The following is a 21,081-nucleotide window of genomic DNA, read 5'->3' on the forward strand; positions in this document are numbered from 1 at the left end:
TAAGGAAAACAAAAATCAAACTTCTAATTTAATTTCAACTAATCAAGCTTAAAGTCTCCTTCCAAAGCACTCATTTTAGTAGTTTATCAGTATCAACAAACTCTTTAGCTCATACACACGAGAATAAAAATCCAGCTGGATGATCAGCCACTATTCTAAACATTTATCTAATAAAAGTCAACAATTAATTAACAAAGACACAACATGCTTGCCTAGCAAAAATGGCTCTGCTATTAAGGAATCTAATCACAATAGGCCTATTAGAAAGACAAGACTTATAAAATAGCTATTAACAATTAAATTAGTGGGATCAGTATAAGCACTCAGTAATTAAAAGCTGGCACTTTTTGTGATCATGGTTGCTGACCACATAAAACATAAAGCTTGCTGAAAGGATGGATCTTGCTAACAACCAGTCTGTGCATTCAGCCATGTTGAGCTACTGAAGGTAACATAGCAAAGATTGTGGATATCATTTTTAAAAGTGCCTATCTGACTAAAATCCTAACTAACCAGGTGAAAAATAAGAAAAAAAAAGTTTCTAAAAGCAAACAGAATTTTAAAAAAAGTAAAAGGCAATTTATTTGCAAAGTAAAACCAAAATAATGAAAGGATCTTTATTTCAGAAATGACATTCAGTGGATTTGGATTCCATCAGCAGAGCAAAAGTCAACCTGTTAACTGACAGGGTAGCAAATCTACCCATGAAATTGCCCTGACTTATGATTTTGATGAAAATTACATTTAAGATAGTTACTGATTGAGCTGTTCTAAGTTTATCCCTGACATCCTTAGTTCTGTTTGCTACTTCCCCAGACAGAAAATTTAGTGGTTATGGGCTTGTGTAAACTGAGGAGAAAAAGAACAAAATGTTCACATGAAAAATAATTATCTGAAATTATGAACTGGGAAGAGGAATACACGGAAAACAGAGTAGTAGTTTGGGACTCAACAAGGGCATAATTTATCATGTTTAGCTTAATTGCTAGCAAACATGGAAAATGATTTAGTAATTGTATCTGTGGCCAAGACTTTACAAATCTTCCACCTGCTACATGCAGTGCTGGGGGGCAAAAGGTGCTTTTTAGGTGTAGATGGCTTTTTCTTCCAGTAAACACCAATGCAGATGTGCTGGCTTCCTAGCAGCACATGCCCCGTCAGCATGCTTCCTGAAGGGCACCTGAGCCACTGGTCACTCTGGGACATCTTGGACAGCACCTGGTTTTGGTTTGTGTATGTCAGAGGTGCTCAGCGGGCTGCAGAGGTTAAAACCAGAGCACTAGGCTTTCTGAAAGCTTAGCAGCTATGCTGTGAAACCTAAGCACGTACTGCAGCTTCTGGAAACCACAATAACTGACATTGTTCCATTCTACTGAGTATGTCAGAGATCTGAATGGTGAGGAAATGCTGGAAAATGACGCAGGAAGAAGACAGTGGGAATGAATCAAAAGGCGAGACAGGGCTGGCACCAAAGCCAGTATCGACATACTGTGTTTCCTGCAGCTCACGTTACACTTCGTCTTCACAGCTGCAGAAAAATGTCAATTTTATGCATCTAGATGATACCACTGCTACACAGCACGTTAAGGAAATCACACAATTTCCTTTGTTTGGGGGAGAAAACAAAGGGTGTGGAGTTGAGAGCAGAGAGGTTGAGTTTTTTAGATATAACTCAGGGAAAATTTCCTCGTTTTGGGACGTGCCTCTGATAATAAGGATTACAAACTATGCATGGCTCCAAAGCAGCATATTTAAAATTACATGAAGACATACACACAAACCCACTGATATAACATGATTGTGTACATTTCAGTATATTAATACATATAATCATACATAATATTTAGTTTTTTAATGTGTGCAGACACATACACATGCATATAAACTGAGATATATATACGTATATATATATAGTATATATGATCCTTTCCTTCTAATATGCAGTGATAGGTTTTTTTTGCCTAAAGTTTATACATCCACTATTTATATTTCCACTGTACAGTTAGAGTCACCATAAGCAACTGTTAGTTGCCTACAGTGGTCGCTCTTGTCCCTAAAAAACTGTACTTCTGAACAGACAAAAAGCCAAATCAAAATTTCTATATTCTGCTTCTTTATACTAATATACTGATTTTACCCACTGAGTAACAATTCAAAAGCATTGCTACTTAAAAAAAAAAGCCAGATGCATTTTTACTACCTCTCTCTTCATATTTGCACATATTCTTCACAGCAAGCATCCCTGCACTTCAGACATACCTTGTTCTTTCCCATTGCACACTGTGGTGATGCCATTTTCCACAGCACCCTCTCCATCTGAGCTTGGTCTCTCAGATGACAACTTCTGCAGGGACAAAAGAGATCAGCTGCCATATCATGTTGTCACCTTCACCACATTAAGTGTCATGAGTCAATTTAAAATATGCTTGCTACGAATAAAACACTTTTCAAGCACTGACCCATTTGGAAGGTAAACAGAAGTCAGTAAAAAGTTCAGTTTAAAATTGTTTTTTTATACTTCCATATAGAATTTAGAATAGCACAAAAATCACAAATTAAGCCTATACCAAAAGATTTTCCTTCTAAGAAGTGAAAAATCATTGCACATTATGTTCTGAGTACATTACTAGATTGTACAGTGTCGCTGTGTATTAATCTGCTAAGCAATGAACAATCTGCAAAACAATGAACATGGATAAGACAAATATTAAAACGATTTTTTTTTAATATTTCACACATGCATTTACAATTACAGCTTGTCAGAAAAAAGTGCATTCCTACCTAGTGCTTAAATATTTTCAGTATGTGCAAAATAGGGGCTTCTGAAATAAGAGTTTTAGCACCAGTTATCCTGTAACTGCTGTGTATGAGATACAGGATGAGGTGGGATAAAGATTATGCTGGCACCACATTCTTCATGAGTGGTGGAGTCATGAAGATGTACAGAGTATAGCAACAAGAAACCATGGAAAAATTGTTTTAAGGGGAGTACTTTAGAATACAACTATTTATTGGTATTACCAGTTACTTTGTTAATGATGTGCTGGTGCGAGCAAGCATGCAAACACAGCTGCTGTGGCCTTGTGCATAGAAAGCATGTGAGCTATTGTGGAAGATATTTTGCTCTTAGCTTCCTGGGTACAATGCAACGTAAGAATAATGACTGCAGTGAGATGCCACCGGGGGACAGACTATGCCCTCAGAAAGCTAGTGATGAAATCTCTGTGGTCTGAAGAACATCCACTAAACCATGCAGTGTCTATCACAGCCTCTCTAATAGTTGTGTGAAAGTTAGCGTTAATCATCTTGGTAATGTTACCTTTTCCAGCTCTGTCTTGTGTACTGGAGAACTAGACAATGGCCCGTCAGAGTCCACAGTGCCTGTACAGTTGCTGCACACATCTTTTATAACCTTAGGAGCAAAGGCAAAACCAATTAATTCCTTACCAAATACAAATTTGAGAAATTACGTACACACATGAAGGGGAAATGGAAAGGAGAATCACACAAGCATTTAGTAGGCTGGCAGGCTAGAAAAGCAGTGGTGTGAAAATCTTTCTGTCCACAGCAGTGCATCGGGCAGGCTGCCACTATGAAACTCTCGTACTGCTTCCCTGAGCCCTTTCATGTACAACCTGCAGGAGACATGGTGTCTAGAGGTAGAAGGAATCAGTTTCCAGACAAGCTAAACTCTGAGGCCCTCCTGAGTAAAGACACCAAAGCGCTGCTGATTTCTGTGTGCTTCTTCTGCAATATGAACTTAGCTGACACCACCAAATTAACTGCATTATGATGACAAAAAAGTGGGATTAGATCCAAGGGGTTTTTTTTGCTACTGGAGAACTAAGGAAGTGACGATTGATCTACAGTTAATACTGTGCAGTGGTATTTCGTGACATTTTTATTTTATACTTGCATACTGACATAAAGGTATAGTCAAAGTAATTGTAAATGATTTCTCAAAAGTGGTAATGACATTAGGTCTATTTTTAAAATGTTAAAGAAAAATCTCACTGAAATCACTGAGATCTCAATAGAAAGTTAAGAATTTCAAAATCTGAAACTATTAAAATGTAGAAGTGATGACTAAAGACATCTGATGATTTCCTATGACAACTACTTTTTTTTCTAGTGAGGTTCCCACCTGATGATTATCAGCCTAAAACTACTTGTGCTGATGAGAACAGATCTTGACTTTCCTATGCAGATTCATGCCAAGGGAGACTGACTACACTTCTTTTGTCACACATGCTACTGCCAACTTACTTGCCTTCTGACTGCCATGAAATACAAGCCTAAGGTCTATATGAGCAGTCAGAAAAGGTGAGCCAGGGAAAGCAGCAATATCCACTAGTAACCTTTTAAAGCTTTTCAGTCATACATGAAATAAAAACTTTAAGCAGGTATTTGGATAGACTAGTAAGATAACAGCAGACAGAAAACAAAATCAGAATACAACATTTCCAAAGAGAGTTTTTCAGCATTCAACACATCTAATTAGTGTTTAGCACATCTAATCGCTTAAAAAAAGCAGGTCTTGCCTGTCTAACCTGATCTCTTCTATGACATGATGACCTACCGAGTGGACAAGGAAAAGGCTGTGGATGCTGTTTACTTGGACTTTAGCAAGCCATTTGACAATGTTTCCCACAGTCTTCTCCTGGAGAAACTGGCTACTCATGGCTTCGATGGATATACTGTCTGCTGGGTAAAAAACTGGCTGGATGGCAGGGCCCAAAGGGTTGTTGTGAATGGAGTTAAATCTAATTGGTGACTGCTCACAAGTCATGCTCCCTAGGGCTCAGCACTGAGGCCGGTTTTGTTTAACATTTTAGCAAATGACCTTGATGAGGGGATCAAGTTTACCCTCATTAAATTTGCAAATGACACCAAGTTGGTTTCAGAGGGTTGATCTGTTTGAGTGCTGGAAGGCTCTGTGAAGGATATGAATAGGCTGCATCGATGGGCTGAGTCCAACTGTGCAACATTCAACAGGCAAAATGCCAAGTACTGCACTTCAGTCTTAACAACCCCATGCAGCAGTATAGACTTTGGCAGGAGTGGCTGGAAAGCAGCTTGGCAGAAAAGGACCTGGGAGCACTGGTCGACAGCTGGCTGAACATGAATCAGTAGTGTGCCCAGGTGGCCAAGAAGGCCAATGGTAGCTTGGCCTGCATGAGGAATAGCGTGGCCAGCAGGACCAGCGAAGGGACTGTCCCTTTGCAGTGGTGAGATTGAACCTGTTGACGCCACACTTCAAGTACTGAGTTGTTTTGGACCCCCCACTACAAGACAGGTACCGAGTTGGTGGAGAATGTTCAGAGGAGCAATGGAAGTGGTGAAATGACTGAAAAACAAGACTTTTGAGGAATGGTTGAGGGAATTGGGGTTGTTTCATCTGCAGAAAAGAAGTCGGTCTAAGGGGAGACCTCACTGCTCTCTACAGCTGATTGGCAGGAGGCTGCATTGAGGAGGGTATCAGTCTTTTTTCTCAGGTGACAAGTGACTGCATAAGAGAAAAGAGTCTTAAGTTGAACCAGAGGAGGTTTAGATTGGATATGAAGAAGAATATCCCTATGGATGGGATGGTTAGGCATTGGAATGGGCTTCCCAGAAAAATTATTGATACGCTGTCCTGGAGGTATTTAAGAGACATGTGACTGGGACACTTAGGGACGTGGTTTAGTGGTGGGCTTGGTGGTGTGAGGTGATGGTTGGACTTGAAGATCTTAAGGGTCTTTTCCAACCTAAATGATTCTACGACTCTATTCTGTACGCACCACTGATCACACACTACTGGATTACAGCCGCAGCCACATGAGGACAGCAGAGTCTGGCTAGCTACGGAGGAAAGACATCCTACACTGCCGGAAGCCTTCCTGCTAGACAAGCAGATTTTCCATTTTAAATGTACGTGGCTGTGTTTACACATCCTGCTCTCTCTTTTTCCCTGTTTATAGCAAGCCTGGATAGGAGTGAGGAGGACCTGGTCTGAGAACTCCCGAGTCCAGAGAAAACAGCAATTAGCTAACTGTCAAAATCTAGATTTCCTTAAATAGGGAGAAGGATAATAACAGCCTCTTCCCAGTTTTGAACTGAACAGTTTTGATGTAGAAACCATTAAACAGCTGAAGACACCATCAAACACAGTTTAAAGTTATTTTCACAGCACTGAAGTTCCCGTAAGGGTGAAGCTAAGCAAACCAAATGTTTATGGACTTACTTACATAGACAACTCATGAGCACATCATAAATTAAAGGCACTATACCCTATAGTGCCTGTAATGGCACTTCCTGCCTATAAAGACAGGAAGAGAACCGGCTCTATATTACAAATTGAGAGCTCAGAAATGAAAGAAAGATTAAATCACTCACTCAATGTCACATAACAAATTAAGCAGAGGAGGGAAATGAACATACATTTTTAGTTCTAAGTATCATAAAATGTTTCAGTATCCTTTCATGATTGTCTGAACTTTCCTGTGTCTTTTCTGAGAAACATAAGCCCAGTATTATCAAATTCATGGCACTGGGTGTGCTTTTTAATGGAAAATGTAGATATGTCTATTGCAGAACATTTGCATCTCAGAGTTAAACTTCGCCCTAAGTCTCCACTGACACATCACAATTTGTTTCTGTGTACTAATTTCCTTTCAATTGCTGGTCTTCAGCTAGAGAAAACACAGTTTCTGGGAACATTCATTTCTGTCTCCTGCATGACCCTGATTCAATGGCTCATGTTTTCAGCATCTGCTCACACCACACAGTTAGTTAATTCTGGCAAAAGCAGATAGTAATGGGAGTTACAGACAGAACAGAGGGAAATGATTTGGCAGCGCTAACCGAATAGTATGTGCAAAGTCATGCACTCAAGTAAATATGGTTCTTATCATACCTCACATATTTAAGGAGAAGCTAAAGTGTTTAATTGGATTGTAATTAAATTTTGATTGAAAAAATAACACACTGCCAAATGGAAGTTCATGTCAAGATCTGAAGAAAATGAATTTTCAAGGATTCCACACTTCAACTGGGCTCAAGGGGTTCATTAGCAAAGGCTTCCTCATCACCTTCTATGTGCAATATAATTGTGTTTGATGCACAGCATAAAATTCATACTTTCAGAACTCACCAGGATGAAATGCCTTTAATATATAATGCTTGCCTGGATGCACTCTCTATAATTACGTTTGCAGACAGCTGCCATTATAAATGAGGTTTTCACATGCTTATAGCTTTAACTCAAAATTTTAAGGATAAAACATTCCACCAGTGTTGCCAACTTGCATAATTTCTGTCACAAGACTCAGAGTTCTTGTCAACTTTTTTCTATAATGTTCCATCTCCTGGAGTCATATGAAAACAAAAGAACACTACTTTCATTAAAAAATACTTGTGAGCAGGAGCAGAGAGAGGAGGTCAGAAAACTTTTATCCCTTGCAATGAAATGCATGAAAATATGAATAAATATATAATCTCAGTGGTTCCAAAACTAGAAAGCAAATAAAAGAAATCCCAAAATGTGTGATCTTTAATAAAATGGCATGAATTGGAAGGCTGTACTGAGATTACTTTGTAATGGAGCATACTCCATTAATGGCTAAAATTTTCCCACACATAAGAAAAAGGAAATCCTTCTCTTCTTCTCACTATAAATGCATCATATATTACATAGACACACGCATAGGATGATCTGCCAGGAAAATCAAACTAAGATTGTAAACAAGCTATGTATTAAAATATTTAAAAGATATGAGCAAATGTAACCAGAAAACAGAAGATCTTTCATTTGTTTGGATAGCTTCAAAACTAAATACATTTAAAATAATCTCCTGTTCTTCCATCATAAGAATTTTAAATATCAGTTACCATAACAATATTACAATTAGATTTCAGAACTGCCTCTTTCAAATGCAGGCATGGAAAAAGCTTGTGCAGCCTGAACTGAATTATTTTTACTGATTTATGTTATAGGAAGGTCTTGAATCCCCAGCTGGGTCTGGATATGCAAGTGTATTGCACTGATGTTGGCGCCATGAGGAACAGAGGGGAAATATTTGCAGGTACACAGCTGGGAAGATTCCCTACCCAAAGCAGCTGATAATGATGGGTGAAGCCAGTGGAATTTTTGCCACACAGTATGTCTGCAATATTTCTCTCTTTACAAAAGCCTACTACACTAAAAGCACTAATGTTTACTACAAATCTTTCATACCTGCACTCACACATAAATTTCTACAATGTGTATTTTATTTTAAATGACACACCACGACTGCAGGCAAAACAGTTGCCCTGCATTTATTCTTTTTACATGCAAAATCAGAAGAATCAAATTAGCTTTTTCCAGCTACCTTCAAAGATCCAATTGCCAGATAAAAATGTGCTGTAAACCAGAAAGTCAGCTACCTACTAACTGTACCCAGCCAGAAAGAAACCTAGTAAATTCTGAGCAAAAGTACTAAGTATGCAGCTGGTTCCTTGTGGTCGAGCTCTTTGGTAATGAGAAGGAATAAGACTGGAAGCCCTCCCCGTGCCTGAAGAGCTTATGAAACTTTGTCCTGATAGATACCACGGGATGAGGTCAGTCACAGACTGTACTTACCACAGAGATATGATCATTAGATCTCTTGTCCACCCAACACCTGTTTTCATGAAACTCACAGGAATTTAATGTCTGTGAGACAGCCACCATCTCCCACAACAGGCAGAGAAAAGATTAAATTGACTGAGTTTAAAAGAAATACTTCTGCTTCATTTCTTGAAGGATATTTGCTTCATTCCTTTATGTAGCCAGACTAGAAATCACCCAACCAACCAACAAACCTTCCTGTCCCCATCTACTCATATGTTTCACAGAATACATAAGCTGCTAGAAGCAGGGAGGGCTGATGTTCCCTGCCTCTTGTCTCTGCTTCTTAGCTCTGAAGCTGGGAATATGATCAAGCTGAAATCTGTGTATGCACAACCAAGCAGAGGGAAATGCAATTGGCTCCAGAGTTATTCCAGCAGTTCTTGCTCCTGAAGCACCTCTTGCTCAGTGCTCCAGGAGTTCTGGGACTTGGCATGACTAAACTCTCATCTTCCCTCTTCACTGGACCCCTTATGCACTACATACATTAGTGTAAATCTTATCCTCCTTAACAGAGCACCAAAGCTCTACTAGCACTTTGAAGAGAAGTAGAAGAAGTACCTCAAGAAGTTTACCCATGGAAATCAGAGGAAAAGCAGAAGTTATTCACAGTCTATGCTTTAAGTCCTGAAAAGAAACCCCTTTTATGAAAACAACATCCTGAAGCATACCCTAACCTGAAAAGATTCATCTTTCTGTCTTATTGCCATTTCTCTGAGTAAATTGGGGATGAGATTCCAGCAAACTAACAGCCAGCAAGCCTATCTTACTGCTTGTATATCCCTTAAAGATACTTTCCTGGCATATTCAACCAAGACAAACCCTGTGTTCTTTTTCTTGCATTGGTACCATTAAGACAATTTCCATATATGGCCACTGGACCAGATAGAGCCCACGACAGGCAGTGCTGAGTGGCTGGAGGCATTGCCCTGCATGGGGAGCCGTGCCCCTGCACAGGGCTGCACCCCTAGCCCAGGTGGTGCGGGGATGCAGAATACATTTCTACCCATAAATCTGAGCTGGGTATTGTTTAAATAATTTGCCATCCAAAGCTGCAAGTAGGAGACAGATGGAATGCTGTCTAGTGGGGAAAGCAGAGGATGCAATCTCAGCCCTCCCAAGTTCTGCTCTGTGATTTTCTACAGTTTGCATTTGTGATTTTAGCCAGGAACGTAAAGAAAATGTATCCCTTAGAAAGCAAGCAAATAGCATGTTTGTGGTTCCATATTCATTGCTTTTTAAAAAAATATTACATACAGCATCTGCTTTTTTTTTAAAGCACATCATTTCCCACTGTGCCAGTCACACAGACACACTGGTTCATGGGGCTGTTGGCCACGGCCCAGCAAAGCCAGGGTCCTCCTGCTCTGCCCAAGCACACCAGGAGGGATCTTACAGGCTGTCACAGAGTTCACATGCACTTCAACCCTCTGAGCCTCCAGGTTCTGCCACCACTGCATTGCACTGGTGATGTGGTGCAGAAAGAACCGAGCCTGACTGTCCCAGGACACTGCACATGCCTACAGTTACTTGTAAACCAACAAGCACTGTGTGGAAAACAGTTGTTCTGAGCATGCATCCGCTAATGCATTTCTACTCAGTTTTAAGGTACAACCATTCAGCACTTGACTTCACTCAGCTAAAAAAATGGAGATAATAACAACTTAAGGGAACATTGCTTCAGCCAAGAAAGTAATGTTTGAAGTATTTTGAGGTCTTCAGCTGGAAATTCCCATAGAAAGTAAAAGCAGACACACAATGTTTACAGTTACAAGCTCAGTTTTCTGCTGATTTGAACTGGTAAACAAAGAGCTACGCCAGTAGTTTATTCTTCAGTGAAACTCAGTCTACATTAAGACTGAAGCCCAGAAGCCACTTGGCCCTCTCACTAAGCTCAATGTAGTGGAAAAAAAAAAAGATGTTTTCAAAGACTTTTACAGGAGATAACATGCAATTATCAAAGATGGAAGTTGGGTAGGTCAACTCAACAGTCTTGTGAGGAGAAACATAGGGTCACTGAATGACATAACTCTGATTTACTTCTTTTTTGGGAAAAAAAATCTCTCTTATTACAAGTTCAGGACAATGATAGATGCAGATACAAGGACAGATGCATTACATGCTCAATGACAGACCCTGAAGTGAAGAGCTGCTGCAAAATGCCTGCACACCATAAACTGAAGAAAATTTAACCAAGGGTGCTTAGCATTAGGAAAAAATGAAAATCAAGGACAAGATCCAAAAACAATTGATAGATTACTTCCGATGCATGATAGATAAATGATAAGTGATAAATCAGAAATTCATTTTTGCAGGAGGCATCTCAAGGAGGAGGGGATGGCCTTGGGGCCAGACACGGTGACCATTTCCTTCTCCGTTGATCTTCTGCAAGAAGCTGCTTCAGAAATAATTTATTTGGCATCCACATATTTTTAATATTAAGAGCTGTTTTCTGTGGCCTAGTTTGAAGGTCCTGCACACAGAACATATTCATCTGTGTGAATGAAGCCACTAAACAAGCATCTTCTTGTAATCTTCTTAGTAGTCCTTTTATTTCTAATGTAGCATTTCCCAGGGATGCTCACAAATAAGTGTGTAGTTTCCATCAGTCCTTTGGATGTGCTGAGACAAACAGGAAGATTTAAGACCTCACTTGACCACAAATGCACAAAAGTGCACACAGATGCACATATACTCCAAGCGCACATGGAAAAAGCTCGTGTTTGGGTCAGAGTGTGTAACTGCATACATTTTTTCATGTACATTTTTGTGGGAACATTTTAGGACTCAAGTTTGGAAATTTCCACCACTTTATGTTGTACAGGGTATTACTGCTATGATCTCAGCTGTAGCCTGGATTTTATACCAGTTACACTCAATGCTCTGCAATCATGACAGGCTCTTTGGTGACATCAGCTATCTTTTTTTCATCAAGTATTTGTTAGCTGGTAAACCTGAAACTCCCTTTGTGGTTTCCAGTCTAGACTTCAATTTGCACGTTTATCAGCTGTTTTCTTGGTGTCATCTTTACAAAAAAGGTCTAAAGTATTCTGCATTTATTTCAACTCTACTTGTTCTAATATTCCTTGTCTTCCAATAGGTATTTTAAAATTATTTGCTTAAGAAAATGTATTTTATAGAGATTACATCTGACTTTAAAAAGATCATCTAGTTTAGCCTCCATGGGAAAATCTGGCCTCCAAATCCATTTTGAGCTTTTCGGCTCAAGCGTAAAGCTTTAACTTGATACTTGCATACAGATTTCTTCATGGGAACCTGTTGTTTCCGAGCGATAACCTGGCTCCACTGGTATGTATTCATACAGTATCACTGACAGAGAGGGTGTGTTATGATTAAAAACCAAGGATGCAGAGACCCTTCGTATTGTGTCCAAATCTGCCTGTTTATTACCTACAGAAATTACGATCTTCACAAACTCATTTTAAGGGCTGAATGAGCAAAGCCCAAGTATTTTCATAATTTAAAAAAACATAATTTTTTCGTACCTTTTTAAAAACACAAAATAAAAAAATTTAATTTTCTGAGGAGCCATACTTGAAACCGTGGAGCTGTTGCAAGAGCTGCACAAACCACTGTGGGTTAGCTGCTGGCTTGCTATTTGTACTGTACAGAATGGAGAGTGCTGCAGCAGCACTGAGGACCTGGAAGCTGAGTGTACAGTAACATTGCCATGTTGTTGGGATAGCTCTTTTGGAAAGCTTTGCAGCATGGAAGAACTAAATAAAGTGCTGTCAGACTGTCTCCATGTGCTCTGTGGATAACAGCATACTGTACAGCCATTCGACCTCAGCACACACAACTGTGCCAAATGTGCAACTGTGTGCAACTGTACAAAACCTTTTTTCTTTTTTTTTTTTCTTAAGTAGCAGGAATGCATCTGGGATATGGGAAAATCTAGCAGTGTTCTCTGTGAAGAAAGTTTCATGGACAAAAAAAAAAAAAAAAGAGAAAACAATTTTTATGAAAGGAAGTCTGATAAGTGCCAATGTATTCAGCTTTACTAAACCCAAGTTTAGAACGAGACAGGAAATAATGGGGCAGTTACTATGATCTAACTGAAGTGGAATTCCCTTGGCAAAGAATACGACTGATGCATTTCTTTTCATTCCCATCAGTGTTTTTGAAACTCTAGGTGAGTTAGCAGGACACTCAGATGGTGCTAGGTTTTAAAACTTAAGATACTGGTGTAAGAAGATGCCTAACAAATAAAGATTAGTTTCTATTATAAAGAGAACAGAGAGTGCATTTTTTAAGATAAAATGCAAACTCCCAGTCAAAACCAAACATGGACATCCTGCAAACCTTCAAAAGGTATGTTCTAATGTTGCAAAATAAGAAATTACAGATTAATTTTCCACTTGGTCAGTTAACCCACAGCAGAGCTCACACCTCTTAAGCTGCGTTTTCTCTCTCCTCCCCTCTACAAAAAAAAGCTGTCATCAGGAAATTCCTATGTGTTTAATTCAATTGTGTTTGGAGAAATACAATTTATTCTTAGCAAAATAAGTACCATATAAGGTTAGATCAGAGCACAGCATAGAGAATGCCTGATCGGTCTTACGCATTTAGACTTTCAACATGCATTTAAAAGGCTGGATTTAAAGGTCTTAAACCAAGCCACTAAAAGTGCAGTGGTTTCCCACACTACCTCACTGAACTCCATTATCCATTATCTGAGATTGGCAAAGTCCAGTATAAAACTGCAGCCCTTGCACTGGGATTTTCCACATTTTCAGGCAATGAACAGAAAAAGGTGAAAAATGACAAAATCCTGTTTCTCAGAACTGTCTTTCCCAGAGCAAACTGTAGCAGAGGATGCTACAGTTCAATGAGAACCAGTAAACTTTAATCAACTTAAACAATCTGAATAATTTTTCTTCCTTATGAGCAATTCAAGCAGGCACCTCCTCAGCATTACCTCTTTTGTAAAAAGATGACTGTGACGGTGGCATGCCCAATTCTGCATGGTAGCCTTTGCTGCTATGCTGATGCACAAAAAGCAAGCTGAGTGCCAGCTCCCTTTACCTGAGGGAATCTGAACCACCAAAGCCTTCTGGAGAATGAGCTAGAGATAAAAAATGGAAGGGAATTGTCATCTCCCCTCTTGGTGCCAATTATTATTGTGCTATTAGCAGTGAAAAAAAGCACACACACCCACAGCAGCTGGGTGACACTGAGCATCTGGTTGCCCAAAGAGCTGCCTCAAGGCCAGACCATTTAGTGTGGATTTCTGTAGTTTCAGACTGGTTGGGATTTAAGTGGTTACCCCATACCTTCAGCCACTGCTCCGCCTGCTCTTTGCTCTGCACTGCCAGAACTAGTGCATCTGCTCCTTGGTGTGAGATTTTCAGCTCGTGTTTCTTCTTTTTGCTGTCTTTGGGGATGTAGGTGATGCTGCAGTCATTCAGGAGGAGCTCCATCTGGGGCTGCTGGTCCTTGGAACTTTTGTAACACTGTAAAACGTAAGGAAAGGTCAAAAGTTAGATCTCATCTTTCTGAACTTTGGAGGAAAGCTGCTATTATGTAGAAATTCTATTTTTAATATTTTCCACAGACCCCTTTACCACATACCATGGAGCTTAGCCAATGCTAGCTTCACATTTCTCCTTCTCATCCTCTTTGTAAAGTGAAATTGCTTCCAGACGGACACTAATAGAGATCTGCTGTTGCAGGACAGGTACAACATATGGAGGGCATTAAGGTTCTGTGTTATCTTTATGATTCAATCTTGGACTCCATCAGGTATGGAGAGGGTGATTTCGGGTATCTGTTCACAGGTAGCAGCAGAACATGCTTGTATAGTTAATGACTTTCAAGCCCAGATGCCGAGCCTGCCCTCCAGCACCATCAAAGCAAACCTAGGGTGTGCCTACATGTTGTCCTTGCTCAGAAACAGACACCTTATTCAGCTGCCCTTTTTGTTGGGATAAGTAGCAAAATTTGTCACAGTGTGGAAAGGGGCAAGGTCACAGGACTGTAGTTTTTCAACTAATTCAGTTTCATCATTCACTGCAAAAAATCACACAAATGTTGGTTTACTCTTTAAGCTTCTGGCTAAAACTATATGAATTATCCATTTTTTTTTCTCTCAGTAGCAAGTGCTGCCAAAGGATAGCCATTCCATGCTGGATTACTGATTACTTAATCTGTGTTTGAATTGGTGATTCAAAGGTGAAGGGTTTCACTCTATGTCACTTCTCCTGCTACTCGGTTCCCATTCTTCTAGCACATCAGTATAGCTAAGTTTCTTAAAGCTGTCATAGAGTGCCAGACTACAGAACAATGTTTAACTGTGTATATGAATGCCAAGTAATTTTATATACTAATGCAATTTGGGCTTTTACTCATGCAAATAAGCATGAAGGCTAAAAAGGTATCTGGTATTAAACACTGACTAGTACACACACACACAGAATATACGTATAAATGTGAGCAAAAGAAAGCACATGGACTTTTGCATATTCAGGCTATGATGCAAACTGTCAGGAGAACAATAGCTGTTAGAAGGATGTCATAAATACTCCAACTTAGGCTGAACAAATACAGCCACTCTCTGCACTCTCATCATCTACTCTCTCTCCAAGGCCAATTAACTCAAAATTTCTCCAGCTTGGTCACAGCTTTTAAGGCTGTAATTGCAAAAAACTTAAGTTTTCAAGCTCTGAAACCTAGAAAAACATTAGTCACTTTAAGAAGCATTTAATAGTATTTAGATTCCTTTACATTAATTTAAATATTTTATTTATAATTATGCATTACTAAAACTGAAGAATTTATATAATAAGTGACTTTATGTGAAAAAAAATTCCCTACTAAGTCTTATTCATAATGTCTAATTCTAATTAAAACATTTCAGTCTGGAGAAGAGGAGGCTCAGGGGGGACCTTATCACTTTCTATAACTACCTGAAGGGAGGTTGTAGTGAGCTGGGGGTCAGCCTCTTCTCTCTTGTAACTAGTGACAGGATGAGGGGGAATGGCTTCAAGTTGCGCCAGGGGAAATTTAGGCTGGACGTTAGGAAACACTACTTTTCTGAAAGAGTGGTCAGGCGCTGGAATGGGCTGCCCAGGGAGGTGGTTGAGTCACCATCCCTGGAGGTGTTCAAGAAACGTTTAGATATAGCGTTGAGAGACATGGTTTAGTGGGGTTATTGGTGGTAGGTGGATGGTTGGACTAGGTGATCTTGTAGGTCTTTTCCAACCTAGCTAATTCTATGATTCTATGATTCTATTTTTCTTTTTATGATGAAGGTTACATTTATAATACAGGCAATTTCTAATTCCTAAGAACACATATTTGTTTTACTTGTATATCTCTTAAGTTCTATCTCCAAGTCCTCCTTCAGACAATAAACCAATCTTGTGTAATTTGGTCATTAGACTCCTATTGGGATTTTTATTTTCTTAATACCCATTACAGAATTAATGAAAGACAATCCCTATAAAGAGAAAAATCTTTGCAGACCACACATGTAGCTAAAGGAAAAGAGAAAAAAATAACATATTTCTCTGTAGAACAACAAATGTAATTCTAGAAGAAATACTGTGTGATTTCTGAGAAAATTTGCTTTTTTTCCCTTTTCTTCTTTGCTTTCTTCAAGCTGCAATTGGATGGTCCTGAAATCTGACTTGATTCTGTTATATGTTGATAAAAATGTTGACCAAAAATAGTGATATTACAACAACATAATACAAACCAAATCACATTCAACATTTCTTTTGTTTGTGGATACAAGCATTAAAATCCTCAGTAACCATGGGAAACTAGCAAATGAACTCCAACTAGATTTCCAGAAGCCTCTTACCCAGATGTCACTAATTCATATCGTGATAGTTCCCATACAGCCACAAGCATTAAAGTACTTGGAAAGCGAACACTCCTAAGCTGTCCTGTACTAGTGTAGAATAGTAAGGTTCTACAGAATATGTTCTATCATATGTTAATCAGCTTTTAATACTTGGGATATTATAGTAATTACTAGTTACATAATTAGCTAGACCTGTTGCAAGCACCAGACTGGAAGACCGGAAGATCCCAGCCGATGTGTTACTATAAGCCTCAGATTGCTTTAAATATCACAGATAGGTATGTCTCTCTCAATTAGACCTTCTTTTCAACAAACAAAAAGACTTCTATAAGCTGACAATTTACTAACTTTCAGAATCTTCTATTGCTGCCTCCAATCATTCTGAAACGTGACAGATTCGCTTAAGAAACAAATACATCCACTAACAAGTGTATGTATTTCTATAATGCAGCTGTGCATCATGTGAATACTGCATCTGTAATTACTGCAGAACAGATGGTGAAGGTTTAGATTAAAGTGTATACATTACAACAGCATATGCTGCCAAGTGAGTTCTCAGTCTAACAAGGGACTTTTCTCTCCAGCAGTCTGATCCAACAGTTCATACACAAAGCTCCCTATGAGATTTTTTGGTCCACAGGGAATGAAAGATTGGATTTATAGTTTCAGCAATTTTTTCTCCAAATGAAATACAGTAAAAGCTAATAGGCTAGACTTTCTTTCCTATATCAGGGAACTGACTGGGTTTAAGAGCAATAAAAGTCTAAGTTCCAAGTGGTTACACGATACACTTATAATTTCAGTAGTTTTCTGATTCTTGGGTAAATCATAACCGAACTTGCTGGTAAGGTTACTGTAGACTTGGCCACTGTTTGCAGAACTTATTCCAAAACTAAATCTCTATAAAAATAAATACATAGTCTAAAAGGTAGAAAGAAAATACAGCCAGATAGAAATAAGAATTACCAGTAGTTTGTTTTCTTTGATAACACACAGTAGTTTGGTCCATTGCCCAAATCGTTTCTTTCTAAGTAGGAAGGCACAAATTTTGGCATCCTTCACCAGATCCATAGAGGCCTCCTCAGAAGGCCACTGATGTCTCATTTTCTTCCCCTTTCCATCCTCTTCCTCTTCATCGTAGGATTCGTAAGAGCTGCTCATAGCATCAGAGTCATAATCTTCAAGAAAAGTGTTAAGAGTGTCAAGTTAAAACATTTAACCATTAAGTGTACTGAAATAACTGAAGAGCTCAACAGGGTGCCTTTTTAAGCTAAGGCTTTTGAATGTCAGCCATGAAGAAACGACTGTCTCAGTGCTTAGTAATATCGATACATTAAGTTAACTGAATAAAAGATGTGGTTCCATTATGAAATTTTAAAGAAGACAGAAGGTGTTTCAACCTTGTGAATTTTAATTGAAAAAAAAAGTTTGGAACAAATAGCTTTATTATCTTCAAAGTGTTACTTGGCAGATACTTTCATCTTTTGCAGTTCTCTTACAGAGAAAACATCCAGTCGATCAGTTAATCCAGTTGACTGCATAATGCAGAATGTAGGCACAGAAATGTAGATATTAGTACAGCATATTAAGAAATAAACACTGCATATGACAAAGGTCACAAGAATAAATTTGGGGGCACTATCTACCTGTCACAATATTTCTTGCAGTTCACAATTTCAGCACCTGCAGAGATATGATTAATGTTGGATAGATGATGATGTTCCCTGAACTACGGATTCTGATCAAGTTAAAACCATTCTGCAAAAAAAACTCTCGTTATGTGCTCAGTCAAATTAGCTTAATCCTGCTCCAATTTTCACGATGGAGTGGCAAGATTCCTTTTTAATTAAAAAATCTTTGTTTAGTCCTTATGCTTTCAATAAAGCAGCCAGCTCACTAGCAGTCCCCTCTACTTCAAAACTAATTTTCTATTACTACAGAGTCCTCACTTCCACCATGCATACTTAGTCGATTATGTGGGTATATACGAAGCCCCTCAGATAATAACTGAGACATGAAGACACACCTGTTATCCAGTGGCACATTTTCCCATGGAGAAGAATTGCTTGGAATATTTCCAGAAGCTAAAATTTCATCCAAGTCCTTCAAGGAAGAAAATGTCTCATTTGCTTTAGCTAGGTACTTGGGACACAGTCTGGGACACAGGAGGGAGAACCATGGCAATCAGGAACAGGACAAGGGACTGAATTGCTGGTAAGCTTATTGTGCATCTGTCTCATCCTATGTGCAAGTGACAACAGGATAAATCCAGAGCTCTTCACCTCCAAATCAAGTTTAGATACTCTGATCTCATTTGTGGTGGCACAAAAGTGTACACAATAAAATCACAGAATCATAGAATGGCCTGGGTTGAAAAGGACCTCAAAGATCATCGAGTTTCAACCCCCCTGCTGACTGCAGGGTCACCAACCACTAGACCAGGCTGACCAGAGCCACGTCCAGCCTTGCCTTGAATACCTCCAGGGTCCATAGTTTATCTTATAGTTATGGTTTATCTTCATTTCAAAGAGAAGTTAAAAAAATATAGATAGGCTGCACTGGAAATTATAGTTAAGATCTGAAAATGTATTGTGCACACGGACATGTCAACAGCTCTTAGGGTTTTCGAGTGGTAGTGGTGGGGAGAAGGGAGAGAAATACAAAGACCCTGTAGGAAAAAAGCTTAAAAGCATCTGTCCAAAATAAACTGGTTTTGTGTTTTGTCAAATCTAATGAAGTCTGAGTGACTTTAACGATTTCTAAGTATAGTATATTGTATGAAAGCTTCCTTGTTGCTAATGATATTACAAAAATACTCTGTAGGAATATTTGCTTAAGATAATTGCATCTATTCCAACAGTTATTTAACATTCATTTCTTATGCCTCCAGAAACTTGCTGTTATGGTCTTCTTTATCTTAGCAGTCTGATTAGCTATAGGTTCCATCTTTGGTTAATACAGTGCGTTGGTGGCTTATTTTAATAACCACACACACTAGGTTTTGTGAAAATTTTGATAGAATGGAGGTAAATTACTAACGATATACTGAAATTAAAAGCAACTTAATTATGGAAGAAGAGTGGATGATTTTTAATACAAATTAAAAGCTAAGGACGTAAGAAAAATTAGAAAAATCACAGCAGGGCAGTGACACTTTTACACTAGTAAGTTAGTGTAAAAAAGCTTTAGACGTCTGGGTATATACGCTAACGTTTATGGAAGTATTAATGAAACTTGAAGGCTGATATCCTAAATATTTTTATGGATTTGGATGGTTAAGTACAAAAATATATTAGTTTCATACTGTGCCATATTTTTTCCTAGGTGATCCTTTAGCTGTGCTATTAATATCTGTGCTATTAATATTTTCCTGCCCAAGCATGACTTTTGTTTAATGACAAAACACAAGTCAGCAGCTCACCAGACTGCAGGGTATAGCGGACCACCCTGCAGCATTTCAAGCAAGAACTTAAGAAGAGGCGTGATCCTGCTGCCCTGCTAAGTTCCTTCATTTACTTTGCATTATATTAAATTCCTTCTTATCTTGAATTTCCCAGCTAAATTTAGAGCTGCCAGATACCCCAGTTTGGTTTTTATGTTTAGAGCTAACACACAATGACAAACAAATTTTCCTGCATAATTAGTGTTTTAAGGTAACTCCTATGGCCAGTGAGGACAATGAAACCACACTTATGACGTAAGCTCACAGCACTAATAAGAGATATAACTGTTGAATGCTAAAAAAGGTGAAAGACACTAGAATTAGCAATTGCGGTGAAAATAATCTGGATATATACTACTCACTGGAAGTGATATATTCAGGAGCCTTCCCAGGACTAAGTGGCACTGCCTCTTCATAATAGCCTTCAGGAAGGGAAGAAGTCGGTAATGGTGGAGGCCCATTATCTGGTGGCTAAATGAAAGAAAAAAGAATAAATGAGAAAGTAATTAAATAATAACAAGGTGTTAAAATGAACACAGTCAGAACATCTGCTCATGATCAGCTTATAAAGCTAATTTTATATAAATATATACATACATACATAGAGTCACAAGCATAGCCATTCGGTTTATATAGATAACTATACAACTATTTCTTACCTTAACTATCTCTAAACGCAAGGCTCTAAAGGAGTGAGCTAAATGCTGTCCTTTGAATAAGATGTGCTCTGCAGAGTAGCAGATTTTAGAAGAAAAACAAGTCTAAATCTCAAGCTTAGTTATATGATAATTAAACAATAATAAGTAGAGGTTGAGATTTGAAGCAGGTAAGTAACTTCATCATGCTTCAAACCTTTACCTCCGCTCATAATAAGAAAGCAGAACCTTCTCTCCTGTACTCAAACTGGGACACAATATGATCCAAAATGTTGAAAAGATATAGTTCTCTAAGAGCTAGAAACTGAAAGGATCTATGTAGGAACGAGATTTATGTGCACAGGTCATTTTACTGTGTTGAGGACTATTTGATTTATTAGTATTCTACATCTAAAATAATTCATATTACAGTAGCAAAAAAAAACCTTTGGTTGGACGGTTTAGAAAAGTTGAACAGACTGGGCTGGTAGATATCAAGGAGTTAACTTCAATCATGTTATAATGATGCACTGTGTTTTTCAATGGC

At 38.6% G+C, this 21,081-nt stretch overlaps 1 protein-coding gene across 7 annotated transcripts in view; it reads right to left on the bottom strand.

The window, feature by feature from the left end:
* Positions 1-21,081, bottom strand: part of AFAP1 (actin filament associated protein 1) — a 113,205-nt gene that overhangs the window by 24,512 nt on the left and 67,612 nt on the right. For all 7 annotated transcript variants that reach the window (XM_021394805.1, XM_021394810.1, XM_021394809.1 and 4 more), the window contains 5 exons: positions 20,262-20,370; positions 17,424-17,635; positions 13,924-14,103; positions 3,320-3,412; positions 2,260-2,344 (listed from right to left, as the gene is read on the bottom strand). In XM_021394805.1, the coding sequence (XP_021250480.1) occupies positions 2,260-2,344; positions 3,320-3,412; positions 13,924-14,103; positions 17,424-17,635; positions 20,262-20,370 (679 nt within the window). The remainder of the gene's footprint in view (positions 1-2,259; positions 2,345-3,319; positions 3,413-13,923; positions 14,104-17,423; positions 17,636-20,261; positions 20,371-21,081) is intronic.

Source organism: Numida meleagris, chromosome 4, assembly GCF_002078875.1.
Source record: "Numida meleagris isolate 19003 breed g44 Domestic line chromosome 4, NumMel1.0, whole genome shotgun sequence".
Lineage (NCBI taxonomy): Eukaryota > Metazoa > Chordata > Aves > Galliformes > Numididae > Numida > Numida meleagris.